General features: G+C 47.8%; 1 protein-coding gene across 1 annotated transcript in view; it reads right to left on the bottom strand.

The window, feature by feature from the left end:
* Positions 1-2,930: 2,930 nt before the first annotated feature.
* The window catches only part of LOC149353024 (phosrestin-2-like), a 470,558-nt gene continuing 447,486 nt past the window's right edge, over positions 2,931-26,002 (bottom strand). The window contains exons 7-8 of the mRNA XM_089575756.1: positions 14,201-14,397; positions 2,931-9,348 (exon numbers count right to left, since the gene is read on the bottom strand). Of these exons, the coding sequence (XP_089431882.1) occupies positions 8,773-9,348; positions 14,201-14,397 (773 nt within the window). The 3' untranslated portion in view covers positions 2,931-8,772. The remainder of the gene's footprint in view (positions 9,349-14,200; positions 14,398-26,002) is intronic.

The raw sequence follows: 26,002 nt of genomic DNA on the forward strand, positions 1-26,002 counted from the left end.
CGCGTTAATAGGCGGGATGTGGGCCAGAAACTGTTATCCGGTCATTTCGAGACCATTTCACCAAATGGTAGTGCACTGCATCTTTACGTGACTCATCGCCGATTCGACGTATTCTGACGACCTTGTCATCACGATTGAATTTTGGTGCATATGCCTCCAAATTCTTCAATCTGTATCACTTATTAAACTTTATTACGATAACTGCCACCCTCTCGGTCGTGCTGAAGTATTCTTAGATGTCATATTATTTCCTGCCTGATAGATTCCGGTAAAAGAATACATTCACGTTCTTTAACGCTTTTGCTCATAAGTGCTATAACTTCAGCTTAGTCGCGCCAAGTCAGAAAGTTACTTTTGATGCAATGAATACGCTTCCCTCTCGTTCAACTCACTTTCATAAACAATGGGATGGGAATGGGAACACTGTGATATTCACTTTCGAAAGGCGCTTTTCTTTTGGAGGCCATTGGAGAGCTGCACTCGAAAAAAAAGAACAAAAACAAACAAACTCACTGACGTTTTCTTGGCGTTCGTACACACGGGCCGGCGAAAGTGACTATATGGGTGGAATGCACGGCTACACATTTTCTGCTTCAAAGCACCTCTCCGTATACGGCTGTACCACCAGCAACGAATGAAACGCGAACCAAAAAACTAAACCACCAAAAGGAAAATGACGAGCTGTTAGCCGGCTAAACCTCAGTGCTAGCAGAGGGTAATTTTACTTCGCAGGCGCGAAGACTATCCTTTAGAGGCGTTAATCAACCCCTCTAGTGTTTCCTCTCCAGGAGCTAATATGTTGGCGCTTTTTTTTTTGGCGCTTCAGTTCTCTTGTTCTCGTTTCATTCGTTGCTGACAGTACAGGCTTGGTAGAATCTACCAGTGACGGTAGACAGCGCAAAATGCGGGCTGGTGCTCTGCAGCTGTAAAATATTCACCGACGCCCTGGAGCTACACGGACCTGTCTATCACAATGTACGAACGTAGGAGCCCTGCAAGGTCGGGCGCACTTACGCGTAACAGATTGTTTTCGGGATGAAAACATTTTTTTTTGTTTCCATTTGAGCTACTAAGCGGATCCCTAGGTGGAACAAGACTCAGAGTGCATGCGTAGGTCCGCAGCCCTATTACAAATACTGACGCGTGTCTACCCCCGTAGTTCTCCCTTGTACGTCGTTAAAAGTTAGAATGTCTCTGCCTGTCGGCAAAGAGTGCGAACTATACACACGATAACGTTGTGTTTACTACTCATCAGGATCGAGACCAAACGTCACTGAGCTAGCAACTATTCCCAAGACTGTACCAACGATTCCATAATCTCTGGTGGCGTGATGTGCCGACGCCTGTGCGGACGCGCAAGAGCACGCACACATCGTCTGACGACCGAGATGACACAGTGGACCGCAGCTGCTATAGAGGTGACCATTAGGCGAGCTTAATCCAAGTATACACCAACTAGCCCAAAAAGAGGTGTTAATGAAGGTGACCATTCACCCAGTGCCACCATATAGCAAAGGCTACCTCGGTCTCAGGCTCGCGCTCTGTCAGAGCATTTGGTTAGAGCCCGCGGAGTGAGATGCACTGAGCGTTGCTGACGCATGCACAGAGCGGCATGAAGGAGGGCGCTCGTTTTCGTTGCTTTGTGCACGGATTCCGAGGAGACAAACAGGTCGGCGCCATTTTTCTTTTTACTGTTGCTTTTTTCCTATGAATCTTTGTTCCTGAGCCCTGCTTGCTATACCTGCTTGTTGCTCGTTTTTTCGTCAGGCTTGCGGCCGCTCGTGATTGAGCGAACGAATCTGCCTGCCGTACCATGAAGCACATATAAAAACGTCCTTGCGTGGAAACTTCAGACCACAACAATCCAAATGCACGAATGCGTTGTCAAGTGATAACTTAAACACTGTAGTCTTTGTTTTTAGATTAAAAGGAAGAACCAGGAGGAACGTACCTTGACAGAGCCACTTCGGTCGGGTGTTGCTCCATACGCCTTCTTCAACTTTCTGAATGGTACTGCAAAATTCTTTGGTCTATTGACAGGTCATAGCGATCAGTCTTCATGAGTTATTTAAAGGGAAGCTGAAACGCTTTTTTTTTTTTAGAATTCGACAATATTCAAGGATTCGAATGCATGAAGTTGTAGGTTGAGCCCATCAAATGTTTTGCGCTAGCATTTAAAGTAATGACGTAATGGCTGATTAAACTCACGATGATCTTCAGGCTTCTCCTCGCAGCAACAAAATAGTGCTGAGAAAATATGTCATGACGTCATTGTTTGTGACGTTTCTGATTTACTCTGTTTTCGCTCACATCCTTCCTTAACCTTCGGCGGCATGGGTTTTCTTCTTCCGAGCACACGTTTCTGCGTTGTAAATGTGCGCCCGTTGTAGATGACATCATCATCGGGCTTCCTACCCGCCATTGTGCGCTGCGGAGAAGTCTGAACGCCGCCACAGATTTATTCGGCGGTTACGTAATGGTTTCAAAAGCTAGCACAAAAAGGCTTCGCATCCTTTACCTGCACCTTCTACACATACGACCCCTTAAAGCTAATCGAATTCTAAAACCACTTCAGTTGCCCTTTAAATATGTTCACGTGCACTGAAAAAAAAAGAGAGAAACAGGCTGCTTGAGTAAACCAGCGGCTGGTACATTCTGTATATGTATACTTAGATACTTTTCTGTAAACGCGCAACTTGTCTTTCTCACATGATAGAGGAAAATAAGGAAGAAAGATCTGTCGTCGGATATGTTTTTTAGGCATGGGTCCGCGCGCTTGCATGAGCCAACTTAGTGGCTTATTTGCAATCGAGCTAGAAAGCCACGAATATATCTGCTTGAGGCAATCAGTATCGCTCACGGACACCCCAGACGAGACGAAAGGCAGTTCTTGTGAAAAAGAAAACGGAAGGCTACTTGTTATGGCTTGAAATTTTTATTTTCAAGTGAATATGATTTAAAATTCTTAGTTTCAGGTTGTGATCCAACACACAAAAAATGTTCAAGAAAAAAAAGATGAAGCGGTACATCACGATGATCAATTTCACTAAACATCGGCTTAGTGCAACTTCAAAGAACAAAAACCTTTTCAAGCGCGGAACTAAGTTGCGAGCACTGAAAGAAACTAAGAGAGACAACGGGCTGCAAGCCAAAGTGAATACCATCAGCCCTGGCTGGTTGGGAGCAAGAAAAAAAAAATGCCCTGAATACACATTTCGTGCAAAAGGCGCAGGCTTTCGAGCCAGCATGTTGCGGTAACAAGACGTCTCATCTGTTTTTACTTATCAAGAAACCATGTGACCTAGAACTACATAACAATTACAAATACGGCTTTTCAACACGGGCGCACTTTAAATAAAAAAAAAAAGCGTCAAACATTCACGAAGACTGTATAAGTACAACGCTGCGCGGCTACGTGCCGCTTTCAGTGGCAACAAGTACAAAACGTAAGTGCTCTTCCCACCCATTTGATGATTCAAGGTGATTGTGTTGTTCGACACCTTAGTTCTGCCGCCCCTTCGCGACAATACTAGACGCGAAAATAAAAATAAAATGCATTTTATTTTATTTTCCCAGGCTGTGCTTCACCCCTCGGCTTGCCCGGATAAAAATGTTCGCACTTGGGGACACCCCTAGACGGCCGGTGGACCTAGTAAGAGTGCCAGTGGAGGTTCAGTTGAGAAGCCTTTAGCCCTCTTTGGTCCGTGAAGGATGGTACAGTGCTCGTGCGGCGCGGGCTGGTATTTTGCGTGCTCAGGATCCGTACCGGGTACCGAAACCAGGGCGCTAGAAAACATGTAGATCTGAAATTGCTCTCAGCGCTTCGTTTCGCTGCCGTGCAAAGAACGGCACCGCGGCAGCACCTTTCATGACCGCAGTTCCGTCGTTGTCCTCTTACATTCCCGAAGCGAAGCCCGCGACTGAAACGGTGCCGCAGGGGCCAAGCTACCTCGCCAAACCTTGAAACGTGCCACGTGACTACGTAGAACGGGTAAGCATTATCGCGAGCGCATGCGAAGGCTGCATCACTGCGCCCGAGTGGCGTGGGTGTCGACGCCGGTGGCGGTTCCTCTCGGGCTGCGGTTCTCCCCGCTCCTGGCACTGTGACTGGCACGCGACACGGTGCCGGAGAGTCCGAGTTTCACCACCAGGCGACCGCGGGAAAAGTAAAGGGAGCCCCGGAAGCCTTCTTTGCGCCCACCAGTCGTCACCGTTGAGGGAAGCGAGAAAGCTCCAGCCGTGGTGGTGATTGTCTGGTCGTAACGGCGAATTCAGAGGGACTGAGGAAAAGAGAAAGCCTTCGTAGATTATCTTTAACGCAGGGGCCATGAAAGTAATTCTGCCGCGGGTGTTGTGATCATGCTAGAGATGGCTTCACGCGTTTCTTTACTCGGTAAACAGCCACTCAGATAACGGATCTCGAAAGGGGGGGGGGGGGGGGGGGGGGGCTGAGTAGAAAAAATGAAAGCGCATGTTAGAAATGAAGTTTCGGCAGTATAGTTTTTTTGTACACTTTTTCCCCGCCTCAACTACAGGCCAGTGCATATCTTTTATCCGGTTGTTTTAAAACGGGAAATGGCGCGCACCCAGTTTTGCTTCTTCCGTGTCATTCGAACTCTTCTCGTTGGTACACAATTATTTCGTGCTCATATAATTTGTTCCTCTTTGTCATGCTTTGGCTCCGTTGGCACCTTATCAGTAATGCCTTTTTTTGGCGTTAGAAAATAAGTTGTCGCGTGGAGACGAGATGAACCTTGCAAACGAGCGAATATGGCCAGTTATGTTTGTTAATCGAAATTCGCTACCACGTTCCGTGCCCCGAGGCTGCGTTCTGCTCCAAGTGCCCGAAAGGTGCTTTAGGCTTTGTGGCACTGCTCTTGTTCATTCGTATCAATAACGGCTTCAATCTAATCGTTTCGGACTGCGCAGTGCAGCTGAAAGAACCACGTTTAGGGCTGCCTCCCACGCTCAAATGGTATTTGCAACTTTTTGTTTTGAGTGGAACGCCGTAGAAGACTTAACCAGCGAAGTAAGGAGAGCGTGTTCTGCCTAGAAAGGGAAGAACAGGACTCGGTAAGCAGGTCCGATGCCTAAAAGGGCTGAGGTGGTGTCGTTCACAACGACATGCAACTAAGGGCAGCCGTCTTTGCCTTGCAGGACAGGCAGCAGCGTTTGCTTGATGCAGCAACTCCAACGTCAGGCAGAAACTCGAGCCCATTTATCTCCGGCCATCGGCGTGCTACACAAATGTGGACGCGCGCATACGCGTGGGAAAAATATGACGCATGCATCTTTCCTGGAATAAGCCGCATACATTTCCTCGCGTTTGTCGATATTGCGATCTTCCACACACTAAAGCTTGAGGGCTTCCTCTGGCGGTAAAAAAGAGAGCGCGGATGGGACACACGGGTGATTCGTGGACTGGAGCGTGAATTTCCTCCCAGAGTGAAAAATATTCATCCCGGTCCCACTACTACTGCAAAAGAGAGTGTAAGATGACGTGGCCGCTGTTGATTAAGGCGCTGTGACACCGCAGATTCTCTGGAAGCTAAAAGAGTACAGCGTGCAAAGCTACGACGTGCGGTTTGGAACTTGAAACAGGTCTTCAAAACCAGCAGCCAGATTGGAGCGTGGGATCACCCAAATGAGTGGAGCGAGGGACCTGCTAAGGATTTGAACTTTCTTTCTTTTTGCGCTGAAGTACGGTGAGAGATTAGCGCCTAGTAGTAGCTAATGCCTGTCATCAGCGCTACTGCGGTCTCGTAGTGGCCTAGCACGGCGTCCTAAAATAAAAAAACGAATAAGAACAAAGAGAGTAAATGCTCTGGTGGGTTAGGCCTCAACTGAAAGCGTGTCGGTCGCATTGCTCGGATTGTTATCGTATTGTTCGACAGAAGTCGCTGCTTACCGTGCGTCTGAAATTTCTCTGTTCCTTTTGCGCGAACGCACGGAACTCGGTTCTGATTGGCCGTGTCGCAAAAAAAGATATCATATGAAAGTCTAGAGGCGTCGGCGACCTATAAAATATCAATCGCGTGTCCTGAGTTGATGTTTAAACAAGTCAGCAATTCTTTTGCTTGGCGTAAACAACCATGCAAACGCATGCACTCTCTGTCGAAAACAAGCAGGCAGCTTCGCCACTGGCCCATTTAGTGTCCGAGCCATATGACTTTCGTGGGTCTCTTATCGGTCCGAAGCTTTCGACATACATTTAGTCATTTAAACAATCCTTCTCACTTTTCAAGACTTTATGGAGGCGAAGACGTCGGATCAGTTTGAGGAAAAGGCCCAGAAACCACTGGCGCCACCCTCCAAGTCGCTTGCTCATTCTCGTAAAGACTGGACGTGCGGGTTGCGAGGAGAGACCCCGGGTAACATCGACCGCTACTTTACATGGCTTCGTTACCGGAGGAAAAGAAGAGGCAGACGCGAGGGAATGGGAGGAGTGTGGAAGAGTCTAATTTAGGCTGTGTGCTTTTTTAACTATTAGCAGAGGATACAAAGGCATCACGGAAGAAGTGTAGAAACATCGATAATTATCACTCAGAATGAACGTTCTTTCATAGAGTAACATTATGAATTAACAGCCTCGAGATAGAATGCCGAAGTTGAAAACAGTAACAATGGAGTTAATATTTCTTAGCTTTAACTGACTCCGAAAATTAGTACGTGCATTTATAGTGCTATGCAGGTCTCTCTTCTTTTTTCGGCAATATTTTTTTTCTTCAGTGTTTGAAGTGCTATAGAAGACCGCGCTTTGATTCACGACTGAAGAATTTTAAAGGTAAATAGGCTCGATTGGAAAGGGAACTTCAGCTTTTGTGAGTGTAGTTTCACACAGCCAAAACAACGAACGTTTGATCGCTTGTGGCTCGTTCAGTGAAAGCTGCAAAAATAAAAAATAACGAAAGGAAGTTCAAAAAAAAGACGCACAAAGCGCTGCATTTCAACCGCCACACCATACAAATGACCATGTCACTATACTCTCTGTAAGAACGGCATGGTGAACTTGACGCGACTGGTCACAGGAACGGTCCTGTTCTCAACAACCACTTCAACGTCTGTCTTCTCTCGCTAGTGCGCACTGCACGGCTGTTGAACGCAGCCACTTCAGGTTGCGCAGGAGGAGGGAAGAGGGTTCCGCGAATCACGCGATGGAGACAAACGCGATGGCAGCGCATTCATTTGTACAAGCCGGTGCGGCGCCTTCGGGGGCGCGCCTCTGCAGCACACCGCCCAGTCCGCCCGTCGGTCGCCGTCGACTCGCCAGCCGAGCTTTTTGAAACAACGCGAACGGTACCAGCTTGAGCGTCCGAATTGCCGCGGTTGCGTGCGCTTGAATTCCTGGCTGCAACGTATGTGTGTGTACTAAATTGCTCAAGTTCTGCTTTCCGATTCGCGCCGAGGAAAGTTGACGCTAGGGTCTGCTGTCGCACGTTTTATTGCTGCGGTTTATTTAGTTTTCATGGGAATAAAAGTTTATTGTGCAAGTCATGGCTAGTTCGTCCTTCTCCGAAGGCCGGTCACGTGAAGCGGATAGTTCTTGTACGGACAGCAGAATTGTCACAGGTACCGCACAAGACCGGGCTGTTTCGTGAGGTCTCTTAAATATGCGGAAATTGCATTTGGACTAAACTGGGCTATAGGAATTCGGTACTGGTTTAAAACTGTTAACGTGGGAATAAATGGCCTTGTCGAAATAGGGTACGATTTTCTCCATTTTGGGCCGGGAACGAATAAGTTGTTTCTAAGAACAAAACAGAACGTAGCTATAATGTTCTTATTGTCCACATAGCGATCCGAAAATGTACGAAATTGCTGCATGCGTTTTTTTTTGTAGAATATTAAAGAAGCCCTATTTAATGGCTTTCCTTTGCGCATCTAGTGCGATTGTACTGAATGGTGTAGTCCAGACCCCAGTGCTTTTTATGGCTGACTGATAGTTCTGTCACTGCTCTCAGACGTTTGCGTAGCTGCGCATTTTTTCCTTGGTTTTTGCAGCTGAGCAACCATCCCTGGAAATTCGGCTGTGATGAGCAGGCTGTCAAGCCAACCGGCGATGCAGCACCTAGGTACTGCCGCGTTTTCTTGCCTAGTCAATCTCACTGAAAAACAGAAATGCCTTAGTGACCGCAAGTTTAGACCAATAATTGGTGGTAATTGTAATAATTCTCAGTTATTTTCTTTTTGCCCATGTGGCAACACGCGCGTCTTCTTCACTGAAAATAAGTTAAGAAAACGTTGTAACGGTTGTGATCCACACCGCACAAGTTTCAGGTTCTACGTGCCCGCTGAAATCGCTTTTCCCTTTATTTATGAGGGGCGGAGCCGTTATCAAAAGGGCTGCTTTATGTATCGTAGTCTACGCTTAGACAAAATAGCGACAGCGTTGTATTCAACTCCGCTCGACCATCGCTCCTACTCCGTCTCTGGATCGTACTGAAAGAATATCAGTGGCGATTCTGGGTCGCGGGCTTCCTACGAAGTGGCCCTAGAAGCGAAGTCTCGTGATCTCTAGCTGATGTTCTGGTACCTCTGGCACTTTAAAGTAACGGACAGCATTGAGATCATGCCGTGCGCGTGCCTTCGACCACGCACTCCCAACGCGACTGCGCACGCTCAAGCTGGTACCTCCGCCTTCCGCCTTGAGGACCCGAGGGGAAGCCACGAGCACCGTTCACCGCGCACAGACTGCCCTGTGCTGAGGCCAGAGAGAGATGGTCCCCGATCCAGCGATGGCTGCAAGCCGCGGCACGGTTGCGGCACGGTTCGCTAGGTGGCGTCGGGTTCTCCGGACGGCTGGGTGCTGACGGTTAGTCGGGCGACGTCCTCGGAGACGCAGTCGGCGACCGAGTCCACGGAGTCCTCGGGCTTGAGCGCCGAGGTGCCAGCCTTTGGGAGCGGCGGGCGGTTCGCGCCCAGCGTGGGCCGTGGGAGCATGATGCGGAACGGCAAGCGCAGCACGAGCGGCCGATCTATGCAGCCCAGGATAGCCTTGACCTTGACTTCGTAGCTGACGTTGACCCCGTACGGGTTCTTCTCGCGCGGGTTAAGCAGCATGGTGGTGGACGAGAGGCTGTAGGGGGTCGTGTCGTCCTCGTGGAACTCGCTCTCCACGGCCAACGCCACGGGGAACTTCTCGCAGCTCTGCAGGCGCACCTCGAAGTCCCGAGACACGGTGGAGCCCGGCGGCACGGTGCGGCCGGGCCCCGTGTCCGCGCTGCCGATCAAGTTCTTGAAGCGACCGTGCGTGAACATGCACACGTGCACGTGCTGCAGGACGGCCACCTTGAGACGCTGCACGGTCTTGGAGGAGCCGTTGCTCAGGGTCACATGAATGCGCACCACCTGCAAGAGAATGGATGTCAGCCACACGGGGAGGTAGCGAGCATCGAAAAATATAATGGCGTATTCCAATCAGCGATTCGGAGCGTTTCTCTGAATCCACGATGGAGCACATTATCCGTCGCGGACCAAACAGCACTCAGGATCTGAACCTTAATCGCCCATTGAAGCACGCTCATTGGTTTCATTGAGCAAGAAAACTCGCCCCAGATCGCCGATTTGAATACTCCATGAAGCCTGGATGGAAGCTTATTGCTGAGTGCCCCCGCTACCGTATCATAATGCTTAGACACCATTTACAGCCTTTCACTGTGATTGCCTAGTAGTAAGGATGAAAGAAAGGAAGTAAATACGGAAGAGTCCGCGTGATGGTTGCGATGACACTTCTGTACTGACGCATGCATGCGTTGATTTCAAGGACAGAATGCGAGCATACAAGGCCATTCCTTCAGTTATGTCCTACACACGGCATTTTGTCGAGTGGCGCTGAACGCTACGGTACACACTGTATAATCATGGAAAACACGACTACACCACGGAAGTTTTTAGCCGCTGACGGCAATATGTCGCACACGCATGTGTGACATTTCTCCTTTCATCTAGGGCGCTGCTGTGTTGGGTGAAGAAGAAAAACAGCAGTCGCGCTATAACAGTTAAAGTGAATGACAATTGCATTCATAGCGGGGCGAAATCAGCAAGTGCTTATTTCTGCAGCTGAGAGCTACAAAAAAAAAAAAAAACGGCCGTGACGGGACTCGAACCACTGGCTGCTTCTTGGGTCGTGAGCCGGGCGCGCAACTGCTTGACCATTCAGGACCTTCATTTTCCACTTGTGTAAAAAAAAAAAAGATGCCCAGGCTTAGCTTGGTTAAGCCAAGAATGCGTTGCATATTGCGCGGTCTTTTTGCGCGAGGTATTGCTTGGCGGCACTCGATTTTCTCAGCAGCTTTTCCTCCGTGACGTATGGAATGATGGATGGATGGATAGGAGCGCCCCCTTTGAAACGGGGCGGTGGCAACCGCCACCATGCTCAGCCGTCCTTTTTTTTTTTTTTTTTTGGGGGGGGGGGGGTTTCTCTTTTTGTTTTTCCTTTTTTTCTTTTTTTCTCTCTTTTTTCTTTTTCTTTCTTTTTTTTTCACTCGGTTTGGTGACGTCCCCGTGACGTCACGTCACGTGGTTTGGTGGCTGCCCGGCCGCGCCCAAGGGCTGAACTGAGTGATTGCAATATGCTACGCATAAAAAGGGAAACCTGATTATGCGCATGCCACAAAACAATGTTCTTTCGACTTTACTGAAGGAAGGCCTTGCGTGTCTTCGGTAAATAAAAAAATAAAATAAGAGTTAAATAAAGAACAGTATCAGTCTGCGAAGTGGTCGGGAAAGAGGACCCCAGAACGCTGTAGGGACACATTAACTATATCGCGTCATTCCCTTAAAGCGGAGCTTAAGTGTCCCCAGAATTTTGGCGCATGTTGCAACGAGCAAAGAGCAACATGCGACTCCCTCGTCGCAAGTTTCCGGGCGTAGTTTATAGAATCTCGAGCATCAATCGGGCTATCAGCGTCAGATGAAACACGAACAGGATAACTGTAACGCGAACAAAAGATTAGAAAAATATTAGCAGCTGGAAAAAAATTACAGACACGGTGAATTAACACATTCCCCTATAAGTTATGTTTCCACAGGAACACTTACGGTGTTCCTGTTTGAGGGGTCTCGTTCGCGTTTCATTTGACGCGGACACTAAATCAGTGTACATAAACGAATCAGATAATTCTACGGGACACCTGAGAGGACAAAAGAACGACGCGCGAAGCAAAAAAGTAACAACGAACGTTATCGCTGGGCATTCGAATAAAAATGGCGCGAGATAAACTAGGACGACGTCAAGATACTAATAACGAAAAATAACGAATCAGCGTGCGTAAACCTGTAGTCCCTTACCACCCAGACAAAGCCTAAAAACAGGAGTGATGACCAATTGCGCCCTTAATATGCCAAATCACTAAAAACACTACTGAGTGCTATAAAATTCGGATGCGCCCAGCCGGCTGCTCCGTTGCGAACAAGGCAGTCGTAGCGCTCCCGAAACGTGATTTTTTTTTTGTCATTTAGCCATGGTCAGTAACCTGTGAAGTTCTCCAGCTATCCTTCTTGACCAGACTGCATGCCGTCAGACCCTCGACTATATTAGTAGCATATATTAGTAACAGGTACTGGCTGTTTATTTCACACTGCATGAAGGAAACGCGCGCTTTATGCACGCGGGCTCTTTCTAGGACATCTTCAGCCTTTCGATCACGCAGAACGAGGCATAAAATGCGGTACTTAGCAATGGCATGTACAGTTTACCTAACGGTGCACTACGGCTCTCCGCCGCCCGGGAGGCCGGCCAGCCTTGCCGAACCATTGGCGGCGTCTGCCGGGTTTGCAGAAAATTTTAACAGTGGCCGTATAATGTACCAATTCATTCTTTTGCCTCATTACCATTGGTCAGCCACGTCTTTGGCACTAGAGCAGGCGGTGGATATGCTCGATGGCCACATCAGCCATGAAGCCATGGGCGATAGCTGTTCACATGCAAGGAAAGACAAAACTAGCGACGCAGAGATACGGATTTGTGCACACAGGCAGGATGTTTCACCTTGGTCTGGGGAGCGATTAGAAAGAACAGAGGAAGGATAAAGCGGATCACGATACTTTTAATGAAAGCGCGCTAGCCACTTTGCAAGCTGCAGGCAGAGCAGCATGTCGCAGTATCAACTGCATAAAGCAGTATTGCCGTCGTCGCGAATTACCGTGCAGGTTTACCCCCATTAAAATCTTCACCGCCTTCATCATCGTCGACCGAGCTATATTCACTGCAGTACAAAGGCCTCTTGAGCTGATAGCCAATTAGCAATTCCCTGTGCCAGCTGCGGCCATTTTGTCCCCTGCAAACTGCCTTAATGACTCTCTGCCGTCCCCTGTTGCGCTTGCCTTCTCTAAAAAAACCAATTGCCCTATTCTAATGGACTATCAGTTACGCATTAAACACCCTGCCCATACCCATTTCCTCTTCCTGGATTCAGCTAGGATATCTAACTCGCATTTTTTTCCTGAACCACTCTGCGAGTTTTCTGTCTCTTAACGTTACCCCTATAGTTTTTCTTTCGTTGACTCGCTGTGTTTTCCTCAATTTAATTTAAAGCCCTTTAGTTAGCTTCCATATTTGTGCCCCATAGGGGGGCACTCACAAGATACAACTATTATATTCCTTCCTCTTTGGGGGTACTGGTGAGCTGCTATTCATGACCTGAGAGTACCTGCCAAATTCACTTCACTGCATTCTTACTACACTCTCACGGTCCGGACCTGCACTCAGTCATTGCCCAAGGTATATGCATTCCTTTACTGCTTCCAGTGCCTCGCTGCCTACAGTAAATTGTGTTTACCTCGTCAGATTGCTGAACATTACTTTTGTTTTCTTAAAGTTAATTTTTTACCCTGGAGTTCTGCATTGAGCGCTTGGGTTCTGAACTATCCTCTGCAGTTCTTTCCCTTAGTTATTTAGCAGAGTTGTTTCCGTAAATCGGAGGTCACTAAGGTGTTCTCCGTTAACTAAAGTCCCTAGCTCCTCCCAATACAACCCGCTGCATTCTTCTGTAAACATGCAGTGAATAGCAGCGGAGAGACCGTGTCACCTTGCCTGACCCCCTTCTGACTGTTATTTTATCAGTGGTCTCTGTGCAGTCCCTCTTGATATTTTTCAGCACTTTTACATATCCCTTCTCCCCATCCTGATTACGCTATGAATAATGACTTTGGTACTGAATGAAATGCTTTTTCGTAATCTATTAATGTTGGGGCTGGATATATTTCGACGATTTTTCTATAACCTTATTTTGTGGTGTGGATATGGTCTATTATCGTGTACCCTTTCTTAAAACCAGTTTGTCCCCTTGGCTTGTTGAAGTCTAACATTGCTCTCAGTTTTTTAGCGATGACCTTTGTAGGTGCCTTATAATTTATAAACAATAGACGGTGAGATAATGGCTCTAAATTTATCCGAGCCTTTGTGAAAACAGGTAGAAAGTAAGCAGCGAAAACGCGAAAACCTTAAAATAAACACTGAGGGGGAAGCCGGCAGGTGCAGATATGCGGAAGGACGCTGGAGATACTGTGCGAGAAAAGCTGGGACGTCGAAGGCTTGAAAAATTATACAGCGTGCAGCTTATACGGACGCAAGTGCGGTTTTGATTGCAGTCAGCGCGGGATATCAAAAAAAAAAAAAATGGCTGAGGCTTAGCTAAGGTTAAGCCTAGTCAGATGCGAAGCATATTGATGGCTAGGCTTGGTAATACATGGCTTTCCTTGGTTGAATACTTGGTCATTTTAATACAACCACTAGAAGTGTAGCAAGGATTGCCGTGGCAGCTATATACGGGATCATCGGTGAATTCAATGCAGAGTGTACAACCGCTGCCCCAGCACCGGCTACAACAGCATTCTTGGCACCCATGGAAAGTACATTGGAAAGCTGAGGCAAGCTCAGCTTTATACCGCTGCTGTAGCGTCACGTGGTCAGCTGCAGCGCCTCTGATGTGGAGCCTTCACCGCCGCGGCCGACCGCGCGAGCCGGCAGCCCATCTCTCCTCTGCTGTGACGTCATGTTGTCACGTGGTGTCACGTGGTCATGCTAAAGGTCAATGGTAGCTCCACCGCCGCGCTCGACGGGCTGTAGTGTAGCTCTAGTAATATGCTTCGCATAAAAAAAAAAAGCCCGCGTGCCGGGATGAAAAGTGGCGCAGGTTAATCCGCAGCAGCGAATGCACTGCGCCACTCCCTGAGTGTCGACTGGTGAGAGGCTACTCACATCTCCCTGGTGGTAGGTCTCTCTGTCCAACGATGCCTCCAGGTCCAGGCGGCCGGGGCAGAAGAAGAACGTCTTCCGCACACTGGCCGACGGCGGCCGAACTGTGAGGGCGTCGGCCGCCGCGTCCGCATACTGCACGCAGCGCAGCGCCATGCGCACTGTGTTGCGTTTGTGCGGCTTCTCGTCTGCCCGGTCCCCTGCGCAGCAGGCGAGAACATTGTTACGATACAGGCTGCCGTTCCTCCGGGCTGGCAGCGCGCACATCGAGCCGGAAATTCGCTCGAGCGGCAGCACGCACGCTGGGAATAAAGTTCTTCCGGCAGTGTCCCTTTGATTGTGGTTTATTACGACAGCAGTGCGGAGCTTCTGCCGCAGTTGGTGGCGGCTTTGAGACACTCAGCCGGGACAGGAGCCCCGCGAACCCGTTCGAAGATCGGTCACAAACTGCCCGACTTGGGCTGGCTGACAGAATAAATTTACATCCCGAGATAAACTGTGCACGCACGCAGAGGTTGACAGGGACCATTTGGGCACACTTCCACGAATAAACGAGGAATCTTGAGGGACTTGCAGAACTACAGGAGTAAATAAATTCGTTTCAGGTTAACGCTGGAGCCCCTCAAAATTTGCCGGCGTATATGAGCACGAGCATGTGATTGTGCGCGTGAGTGAAAGAGAAAGTTGCCGCAGGAAGATCTGAACCCGAGCTAGTTGGTTCTTAGCGCGAAAATAACAACAACCAAAGAGGGACACCACGCAGGAAGGCTTCGCGTCGTGTATCCTTCCTTCCTTAATGTCCCTCTTTGGCTCTTGTTATAATTGCGAAAGAGAAAAGGGCGGACACAATTGACCACGCTTGAATCGCTGTGCTGCGTAACTCGCGAAATTCAGCGAGAACAAGCATAAATACCGCATGTTTTTTTTTTTAAATATCTGCCCATTTCACACCTTCCTCCCACGTCGACATGGAATACTGTCTCTTATCTTGCCCCGTCTCGCTAACCTGCCAGTGCACTATCCAAATATCTCTTCCCCTACCTGGGCCACACTTTTTCGCAGTGATACATGTACTGTAGGCACTTTAATCGAGAATATCTCTGCGCTGCTCGGTAGTTCGCGCAGCCTGCATTTAAAAGCTCCTTAATAAGATAAAGCAGGCTGTTACCTCTTGTAGCTCTCTGAGCTGACATCACAAAGCTGTTCCCTCGCTTTGAGTACGACCCAGTGTAGCTGTAGGAAACATGAGAAAACGTGGAAACGTGCTTTTGTGGCATAGTTTTTGGTGTCGCTCCTTCTATTTTGTTTATGTTTTTTCAGAATCGGGCCTCTGAGCATAAGACGCATTCTTCGTTAAAGCCAGCTGAGAAATTTCGCGCGAAGATTGAGTTGCGAGAATGAGGGAAAGAAACTATTATTATAATTTATTAATATGCAATAATGAATTTTATCAATAGCAATAATTATTTAAAATGTTTGTTATTATTATAAATCAAATACTTATTAAATTCAATGCATTATTTGTCTCTAATTTGTTAATATTATTCATAAACAAATTAGTAAGCCACTCTAGCAGTGTACGGTCCAAAATTGTGGCTATGAAATTCGTCGGGACCTGTACCAACTTTGGCCCCTTTGGACGCGCGAACTTTTGATATACGGTGATGTATTTATGAACGTGCGCAATGTGGATCTGCTCTCCCCCCCCCCTCCTCCCTCCCTTTTCTTTTCTCAATCTTTCCATGGTCGTCTAAGAGAACGGCAACTGATGTGCCAGTTTATAGCCTTGCAACACGAGTCGCATCAGTCGTAAAACATTCCTTGCTCCTGAATATCGAGGTTTATGCGCCAGAAAGAGCAGGAGCCGGGACGACCTTTCGTTCAGTAGTGGGCTGCTTACAGCTGTCGTATCGATGTTGCCGGTACTCGCGGGCAGTTGGAGTGCCGGGCTTGCAGGGCCATTGCCAGCATTGTTTGTTTATTTTTTTCGAGTACAGGAGCACCGCGTTCTTCGTCGACCATTTGGCCGGCTGCATTAGGAGGTTACGGTTTAACTATACGACGGCCAGACACCGGCACACAAAATCTCCGCTCGCTTCCGCGTCGCAATTTTTGCCAGCGCCTGGATGCGCGTATCTTTCGCGCGCGTCTCATCGGCCATCTGCGTGATTGGAGCGGCTGCAAAGAGCCCTCCCGGAGCAATATAGCCATAGAACGCCGATAGGAGAGGGGCTGCGGTCGTCATGCGAATAAGCGACAGAGCGGCGGAACCGCCTCTCTGCGGCTGCCATAACGGCTTGCCTGTCCGCTGTCAAGCGGGAGGTATACGCGTGCCTGGAATCTCGACGCCGCGGAGCGGACTCGCCGCGACCGGTGTGCAGACGTCGTTCTGATTTCACCCCAGCAGGCGATCGCTCCTTCGCGGATGGAGTTCCTGGAAAAGTGAAGCGTCCGCGGGCAACATCGCTGAGACAAGCATGTGGGCGTAAAAGGCCTCTTGATTGCCTGAGGGTTGTCATTTATGTATTTTTTTTACGGCCAGGATGTGAACGCTGCGCATGCCTTAATAAGGTCATGGGGTCAGGTTGTTCAGCAACTCCGTTAATTTAACCGGATTTGGGCATCTTACATAAAAGGTGCGTTGTTGCGGCTGTGGATACGCAACGACTAAGGGTCCCAGGAACGCTGCGAAAGATGCTGTAATGGTACAACCACTAATCGAGCGTGCGGCAGCCATCCATGCACTTAGATACCGAAGGTTTTTATTAAAATATAAGGAATATGCATGAACACCTCTGAAAGACCGACGCGCTGACTCTCATCATGAGGCGCATTTTCCCTTGGTTCTTATCGTTTCCGACGTCGTTGGCTCTCGACGCAACTGCAGGAGGATCTAAGAAGGGCACTGAGTGTGCTTTCTGTTCTTCGGACAGCGGGTCAGATGAAGCCACGCCAATTATTCATGGCTTCCGTGAGACTGTGCGGATGTAGCGCGGAGGCACGAACAGCAGCTCAGATATCCGTTGCTAACGAATGAACGATGCTGCCAAGTCCGGGAACCGCGCCGTCCTTCCTTTATTTCGGTGCGTCGCCTTGTTCCTGCTCCTGTCTGCCCCATCGTTCGTCTACAGCGCTTCCCCTACGTTTACGACTACTTCCTAGGGTCACGAACTTCAGGAGTAGTGAAGGCTAACAACACTATTGAGAGAGCAAGTTGGACCTGGCTGTTTCGTTGTTCGCTCCATCTATGACGCGAATGTTCTTGCAGCCAGGCTTGCATCGGACGTGTTACGCTAACAATGTCCTCGAAGGTCGGTCGCAGTCGTATGAACCTACCACAAAGAGCTTTGCGTTGGGCGAGAAATCGAGGCGTGCGCATCGGACTTTCTGTGCTGCCGTACAGCTCACGAGAAGGAGCTCTACGGAGGGTGGATGCCTAATTTTGCAGATCCGAACAGCACTCGTGGCAGAGCGGCTTTGTCACAGTGTTCCTCTGCCCCTGGTCACGTAAACACTTGATTAAATGACTTCACCGAAACCAGGCAGATAAGCTACCAGTGTGTTACGCGACTCGACGACTGTTTCTCACCCGTTTTTATGTTTTATTTTTTTCACAGAGCCGCTCACATTCATCTCAGCGAGATTGGTCGTGAAGCGTCATGCTGAAGATGGCAACAAAGCAACTGCAATGCTTTTTGGCGAATCAGCCGCGTAATTGCAGGCTCGCCTCAAATAGTCTCGCAAAACTCGTAACGTTGCAATGTATTTAGTGCGCACGAGGTCAGTGGTTCTCGCGTGCCTGTTAATGGCGCAGTGCTGTTCCTTTAGCCGAGCTGTCAGGAACTGAGAGCATAGGATCCATGCAGAACGACTAACAGTGCATAATTTGACATCGCTCTGAGGAGATTCTTCGTTACTGGAGAGTTCAGTCGTTCAGAAGTAAGACATCATGCGTCTACAGCAAAAACAAATTACAGTGCCTTGAAACTCTTGCAAGTAAAACTGCAGTACTCTTTAGCTGTTCAATAAATACGTATACGAACAGCCGAACTTTTCTAATCAACCCTTTTAACTCTGAACGAAGCCACCTACAGGCTGTTCGTTCGCGCTTCAGGCTGGTTGTTCTAAAGGGCCATCTTGACAGGAATATTTTAGTTAATAGACCATTTCGATTGACGTCATTATTGCCCGTTTGAAGACAGATATTGATATGCTCAAAATGACCGCCCTCTTTATGTGACAGGTACGCACAGTTTCCACTGGAGACAATGGGTATTCCTCACTGCGCGACTGCCTTTGGATGAACTTTTAGAGGCTGCTAGTTGTAACGGACGTATTTGTAATTGACGTTTCTCTGCAAACTCAGGACATTTTTATATGCTGCTAATTGTGACTGACCTATTGGTACTTTGTGTCTATTTTGTACCGTCATGCCACAGCCTCATGTGAAACAAACAAACAAACAAACAAACAAACAAACAAACAAACAAACAAACAAACAAACAAACAAACAAACAAACAAACAAACAAACAAACAAACAAACAAACAAACAAACAAACAAACAAGAGGAAGCGAGGTGCCTGCTTCACAGAGCCGTGATGGTGCAGAAGCCGCGCCTTTGTGTGCCGGCCTTGTATAACTCGTCCCAAATAAGGCGCTCCAGTTGTACTCAGTGCAGAGGGCGAGTATTATGGCTTGCGCGCATTATACGAATGGGAGGAACTCGCATGGTTAGTGCTGCAGAACTCGCGGTTTCTGACTCCGGCGTTCAAAACACACGCATCAGCGCCACTACTGCTGCGACCAAGCAAGGACAAGAACGGACGCTCTTATCCGTGTGTGTTATTTGTGCCACCGACCGCAGCTTCTCTCGGCGCAACATTTATTCTCTTAGCAGCGCTTTTTAACCGCTACGGGCATGATCTTCTGCGCCAATCTCGTGGCATTCTCCGCTTCCTTCGCTATGAAAAGACGTCCATTACCATTCCTTCAACTCGCGCAGAAACTGCGCCATCACGAGCCGTGCGGCAACGACCGCACATCGACTCCGTATCCAGACGTAGCTCTCTGAAGCGTGACGACGAGGCCTAACTTGTATCCTTGTATATACACGATAAGAGCGCCAGCTTTACGACGCGGCCCATTCCGGCCTGATGGCCTGTCATAAATTAAAGAGAGAAACAGACACACACAAGCGCATAGCAGCGCGGAGCCAGATATAATTGAGAATGTTTTCTTCCGCCTGTCTCCTTTCCGCTTATTTTGAGCGGCTTGCGTGGGAAAGCGCTTTCAGAGAATAATACTTGCTGCGCGTACACAAGCGGCGCCGAGGGTGGCGTGAAGGTTCGGCAATACAGCTTCGCGTTTGCATCGCGAGGCGCGGTCGCATAATTGATGACTCCCTTTTTCTTTATATCCGGGCGTGGGGCGTCTCACGCTAAATGCGATTTCGCACGACTCAATAGATAGCTTTCTGGTGGCGCCTATTCCTGCGCCTCTTTCAGCGCTCGTGTGTGTTTCCTCGTCTTGTGTCCTTGTGTAGCATGCGCTGTTGAAAAAATTATTATGAATAACCAACTAGCCCGTGAGCTCACCCCGGCCCCCTTTCAGCCCTGTGTAGCCTTTTCTTTTTCTCTTTAACACAAGCACAGCGAGCACGTGGCTGCGTGCCTGTTGAAAACGTTGTGTGAGGTGCGGGCCGCTGGCAAAAAGCGATACCATCGCAGTCGTGTACGTTTTCATCTTGGAAGAAAATAGTACGGACCGCACGCAGCGCCGGAATCTGATATCAAAGCTAGGTAGGGCCGTCAAGTCGCTTGTTCGTAGTTACGTTTCTTTTTCACTAATGAAAAGCTTGCAAGCGCATCTGTCCTCAGTAGTAGTTAGCTCATTTGCGTTTCATTCTGCTGTATGTTCTATGCAGCGAGATTTTTCGGCCTGTATATTCAATATACTTAACAACTGGTCATTTCTTTGAAGCGAAACACCGCTATTGGAGAGCAATAACAGCTGCAAACAACCGACAGTTCATTCTGCCTCCGCTTTGCCAGTCACTTCTCCATTAAGCTCTTTTACATTTTCATACGGCATTCACTTTGCGAGCAGGGCTCTTTGTTTTCACACAACTGGGACCCAACACTCAACCTAGGCGCAGAGAGCGTCACTTAAGTTTTGCACAGATTTATTCGCGGGGTGAATTCATGCCACTACCGTTTCGCTGCGTGTTTTCCTCGCCTCTTGCTATGGTCTGTTTGATGGCCCTAGATTGGAGGACACCGCAAGTTTGTTTTTTCGTTGCTCAGTTGTTTAGAGAGCGGAGCGCTGATCTCACGTTTTCGTCGTTTATTTCTGCACGTATTGTCGTTGTGCCTCTAGCTTTTCATTTACGTCTACTTCATTTTCTCTGTGAGTAACGGTGGTGCCCATTCTAAGAAAAGTTGTTTCTTTCATTGACGCACACTAACGACTCGTTTTCATAGGTATGCAAGCGATATTCATGAGTTGACTTTTTTTGAGCTGTACTGTGCGTTGGCTCAGGCTTCTGCTGTATCAAGTTTTTATGCCACAGCTATTTTCTAGCTACCCCGGTGACAGTGACTTGACAAATGTTCTTTCGCCGTAGAATTTTCGACAACCTTTCCGCTTTTCCACATCACTTTTTTTTATTCTTTTTGTAAAGCGTGCTCTGCCGCATCTTTAGTCTTTGTGCAAAAAAGCCACATTTCCAAAGAGCGATAGAGAGGTCTGCCGCTGTATATCTCCGTCCTTGTGTAATGGAGTCCGCACAAAGGAGATATATATATAAAAAAGTAAATGCTTCTTTTTTTACGTTCCATGTCACCGTCCACGAGATGGCGCGTTAGTCTGCAAGGCGCGTTAGGTAGCTTGCTTTTGGGTCGGACGAACGGGAATGGAATGCACTTGTTGCTTGAGTTTCCTGTTATAGATATAGTTCAAACATTGCCCTTCCGCGAGCCAGAGCAACAGCTTTCAGCTACTTTTAACCTCGAAGTGTTAAGGGTTAATGTAACCAGATAATTCCTTGGCGCACTCGTGCGGAAGATGAGTCGCAAGGGCAGCTTTATCCTGAGATTAGAGGAGTGCCGTGTCCCGCAACTGGACGCGTCTGAGACATTTAAAACCTTGTGCGAGCGGAAGCAGCAGATAACGCGACGGCGCTTAGATTCGAGCACCTTCCCGCTTTAGTACTACCTCCTTCTGATACGAAGGGTATTCAATAAGTTATAAGGCTGATCATGATGCAGTTGAGTGACGGCTTTGGGAAGTGGCATGCACGCTACACCGTTCTTCAAGGTAAAAGTACAGGTTATACGTATCACCCTTCCCATTGACCTCGTTTGACACCACTCTCAGAGTCGCTAGGCGACAGCAGGTCAAGCGAAGGGTGGTGTCAAGCACTCTGTCATGTTTTTATTTTTTTTACCAAAGTGGCAGCAGTGGGGAGAAGCTTTTATGGTTGCGCGTTGTATATGTACTGGGGCATTGCGACGTCATCCGCGACGACGAGAAGGTCAGCTGCTATGTTAGAGAACTGCAGGGAGTCTCGATGAGACGACCGACACCCCGTGCCATTGTTGAAATCATCACTGAGGAAATGTGTTGCAGAGTGAAAGGTGTAGTGTGTGGTTGATAGGCATGTGACAATGTTTAGGGTGCTATGGGATCAGGAATACTGTTTCTTTTTAAATCTTCAACAGCCAGAGAATTGAGAAAACAATATATGGCTTGTATTAACGTTTTGACGGGTGCGCTAAAAATATTTGGTTCAAATGGTCTCAATTCTGTGTCAGGCTTAGAACTTACTAAACGCCCTCTAATAAACATTTGGCTGGGCTTTGCACAGGCGACGTCGTTTTTTCGTAAAGCACGCGTTTTTATTTAGCACTCTGCTACGCCCGCCCTTTTATCAGTTGTGCTGTGGCTCTGGCGTTGCTCGCCAGGCCAATTTACAGGTATAGATAAAAGTTGCAGCAGGGAAATAACATTAAAATGCGGTTATAATAGTTAAAAGTAAATACGAAGAAGTTAAGAACGAACTCCAAGCAACAAGAAAACGGAAGGAACTCTGCGTGGCTTGCGCACCACTGATCAGTGTTGTTTTTAACGCGGGATGAGCGCATTAAATAAACCTTGAAGAGGTCGCGTCATGATACCACAACTTGGTGAAAACACGCTCTTTCGAGTAAGCTCCTTTACCATTGGACAGGCTTTGCATTTTTTTCTTGCATGAGAAAATAAAAAGAACTGATAAAAGAACGTCACGACACTATGGGCAGGGGATTTCGCATCAGTTACTACAAAGTCATTTTGATCCCTGTAGTTTTTTTAGGCCATGTTACTCGAAGGCTCTGTAAGCAAATGACAATACCTTGAGCGACGATTGCCTTTCATAGAAATCTTGCGATGCATTCTCGTTGAAGCCTAAGCCGCCGGTGCTATGCCGAGCGAGCTTCGGGAAAAGCCAGCGATGAAATTTCGATGAAATTTATTGGTCGATTTATTGCTCGATTTATTATCGATGAAATTTATTGCTACGCACGCTTAGAAATTTGATTACGTGCTGCTATTAAAACGTGGTTGCGTGTTTTCGATACTCTTGCTGCTTTGGGGCTTGTGTTCCTTTTCGGTTTGGTTTGGTTTATGGGGTTTAACGTCCCAAAGCGACTCAGGCTATGAGGGACGCCGTAGTGGAGGGCTCCGGAAATTTCTTCCATCTGGGGTTATTTAACATGCACTGACATCGCACAGTACACGGGCCTCTAGAATTTACCAAATGTCGTGGTAATGTATATGCAATGGTGCACTGTTTCAGATTGTCGGCGCCATTTGACGCGGTTGTAGGATACCGCTATTCGCTAAAAGAGAAACAACATAAAAGCCTGCTGAGAGCACCGCAGTTACATTTCTTTTTGAACGAACTCCGAACGCACCAACCTTCAAAAACAGTGATGCACTACGGTAGCTACGTCATAAACCAGAGGCTACAAACGAACGCCGAGCACAAATGAGAAGAGATTTATAAATTCTTGTAAAGACGCTAAAGGTAAGAGCATTTCATTAACTTAAAGTCCCTCCAAGAACTTTTCGTTTGCTTGAAAGATCAAGTAATTGTTTCTTTTATCAGTTTTTTACTTGGTCTCCGACTGTACAAAAAACGTACAAGCCCCCTTATGTTTTGCGTCATAAAATTAGGGAAGTCGTTTATGCAGAAAAAAAAAAGACCTGTTCCTTTTATTCGATGCAAGAGAACTGATTTCACCCTTTTCTCCTTTCATTTTTGCCTCAAATGCTGCGTCAGCCCAAAGCCTTGTCGCCATGCCGACTCTTGGTAGGCGGATAGCATCAAACGGATGGCGTGTGCGGAAAAATGAATGACTGGCCGTAATAAAAGGGAGAAAGGAGAGCGATAGAGGCACTACTGCTACACAACGCACGTCGTCGGAAAATTTTCTCCAACATTAAAAAAAATATATATATAACCCGACATCCAATTTCTGTGAGCTAGTCCTTGCATTCCGTCGATACTTCCCTGGAATTAGACCCGGAGCAATTTGTTACGACTTACGTTGCAATACTCACGAAGAGTCAGTACTGCCCTTAATAAGATCTCTTTCTACTGCATACGGGCAAAATACTCATAAAGTCTATGAAATGAATACGCGCAGTGATGCGTATCGGTTCTTTGAATCATCACCTTTTCAATTTCGAACGTTCCCGTTTCAGGGCACGATTGATTTTTTTTTTGTGACTAGGTTAGCGCTGCGGTGACGATTCTGTATTAGCTGGCAGTTCTAGACCTATTTCTTCATGAAACTTATCTTATCTAGCTGCAAATATCGTCACGATCATAAGTAGCGCATGGAAAAATCTGTTCACAGAAAGAATCTTACGCACCTGACTATTCTCGGCGCGACTACGAGTGAGAAAAAAAAAAGTGAACGCAACAGGCCTGATGCCTCGTATTGCTTTCAAGCAATGTCACATGCGGGGAAAGGAAGGATCATTTTAACCTCATTTGACCCCTGTTACACTACAAAGCACAAATGCCTTTTACGGAATTCTTTAAAAAAACGCATCAGTACCGCAGCCATTGGAAGTCCAAGAGTCCTCACTGTGCTTCCATGTAGTCAGCTTGTCAAGTGTAAAACAATAGGCGCGCTCTGAGTAGCCTCCCAAAATAGTTGATTTGTCTAAACCAGATTTCTGCTCCCAGCGGCGAAAGAGCTTCCAAGACTCTCATAGTTTTTCTCGTGCTTGTAATTTTGATTTAAATACGTATTCTATCATGCGTGCATTTAACTAAATATACGCCATGAAACATTGTTGGACATTTGCGTAGGCCCAGAAGCCCGTAGCAGAGACCACGGAGAAAACTCATAAGGAATGAACTGTTGGACCTATGGCTGCCAGATTTTGTGTGGACGGTCATGGTACGGCCAACGCTTGAGATAAGTAGTTAGATTAACGCTGGCAGGCCGAAAATTTGATAGGGTCTGACAAGGTTAAAGCAAGCGTGACAAGGAATGGTTTGTCTTTTATGCTTATCCCACTGGTTTCCTCTGTGTTCGCTTTTCCTTAGATGAGCACAAATGCCAAGGATAACGAGCGCACTTTCACTTTCGCGCACTTCGCAGGTACAGAGTAACTCTGGCATTTGGGCCTGGGCGACCATTCTCGATGACGTGAAAGAAGTATGCAGTATCGCGCGCACCGCTTGCGTGCGTGAGTCTACCGAGACGGATAGTTTGGGAGAGTACGTCTGTGTTGTCGTTATCACGGACGGCAGACCTCTTGCGGCCACTACGCACGGCCATTAGTGCCTCTCAGCAGGAAGCACGGGCGCAGCTGCTGAAAGTCACCTGTAGAAAAGAAACAAGAAGCGAATGCCTGTGGGAGAGCGAATTCTGTGCGAAGTTGCATGCCCCCTCGAGGAAGTGGAGATAGGGGTGTATGAAGGACGAGACTGCCTGTTTCGGGCAGCTAGTGCAGCGCCTTCTAGACAAAGTAATTTTGCACTTCTGCTAGATGCCATATGGCACAGTCTGTAAGACCAAGAGTCGTTGTAGCAAAGTGTGTAAGTCACCTTTTGCCTCAGTTAATATGCTCGCCGCATTAAGCATGCTGTCGCGTCCGAAATCGCTGGCGTCACGTCATATTTAGGTACCCCTATGCTATCGGGCTGATACGGCAAAGAGCTTTCGCTAAAGGATCACGCGGTCTCGAATAAGAGTTTGGACCCTCATAGCAGCATTCCGCTAGCTCTAAATGGACGAGAAATGGCGGCACAAGTGGCAAACGACAACTGCGGCCAGACAAAACTACCAATTCAGTAGATTCCTACCGCGTATAGCTTACGAATGCTGCACCTTCAGGAACGATTGCAATTCGGCCAATACGTTTATAAAACTGCGACTGCCAACAGAATTTCCCTCTCTGTGGCGTAGACTCAGGGAAAGGGGAGCCTAGAACATGTGCACAACTGAAGTTGGCACCATTTAATAGCTATTCCATAAGAAAAGGCGAGTGTGCAGGTACACACGCTGTACAATCCCGAAATTTCCGAACGGTGAGAATCCACCCGAGTGCCGTTTGCATTATATTCATCCATTTCTCGGCTGCAGCGACAGCCTACTTTACTTTGCTTTGAAATGACATGTGCGGGCATTCATTGCATATATATATAACGAGTGAAGCATATTCAAAGCACATCCCATTCGGGGCCATATATGCGCATGGAAACTAGAAAGTGGACGAGGACCAAGGGTGGACCGCGATGAAATCGA

This window comes from Amblyomma mixtum, chromosome 3, assembly GCF_055824585.1.
Source record: "Amblyomma mixtum isolate Tamu chromosome 3, ASM5582458v1, whole genome shotgun sequence".
In the NCBI taxonomy this organism is placed as follows: Eukaryota; Metazoa; Arthropoda; class Arachnida; order Ixodida; family Ixodidae; genus Amblyomma; species Amblyomma mixtum.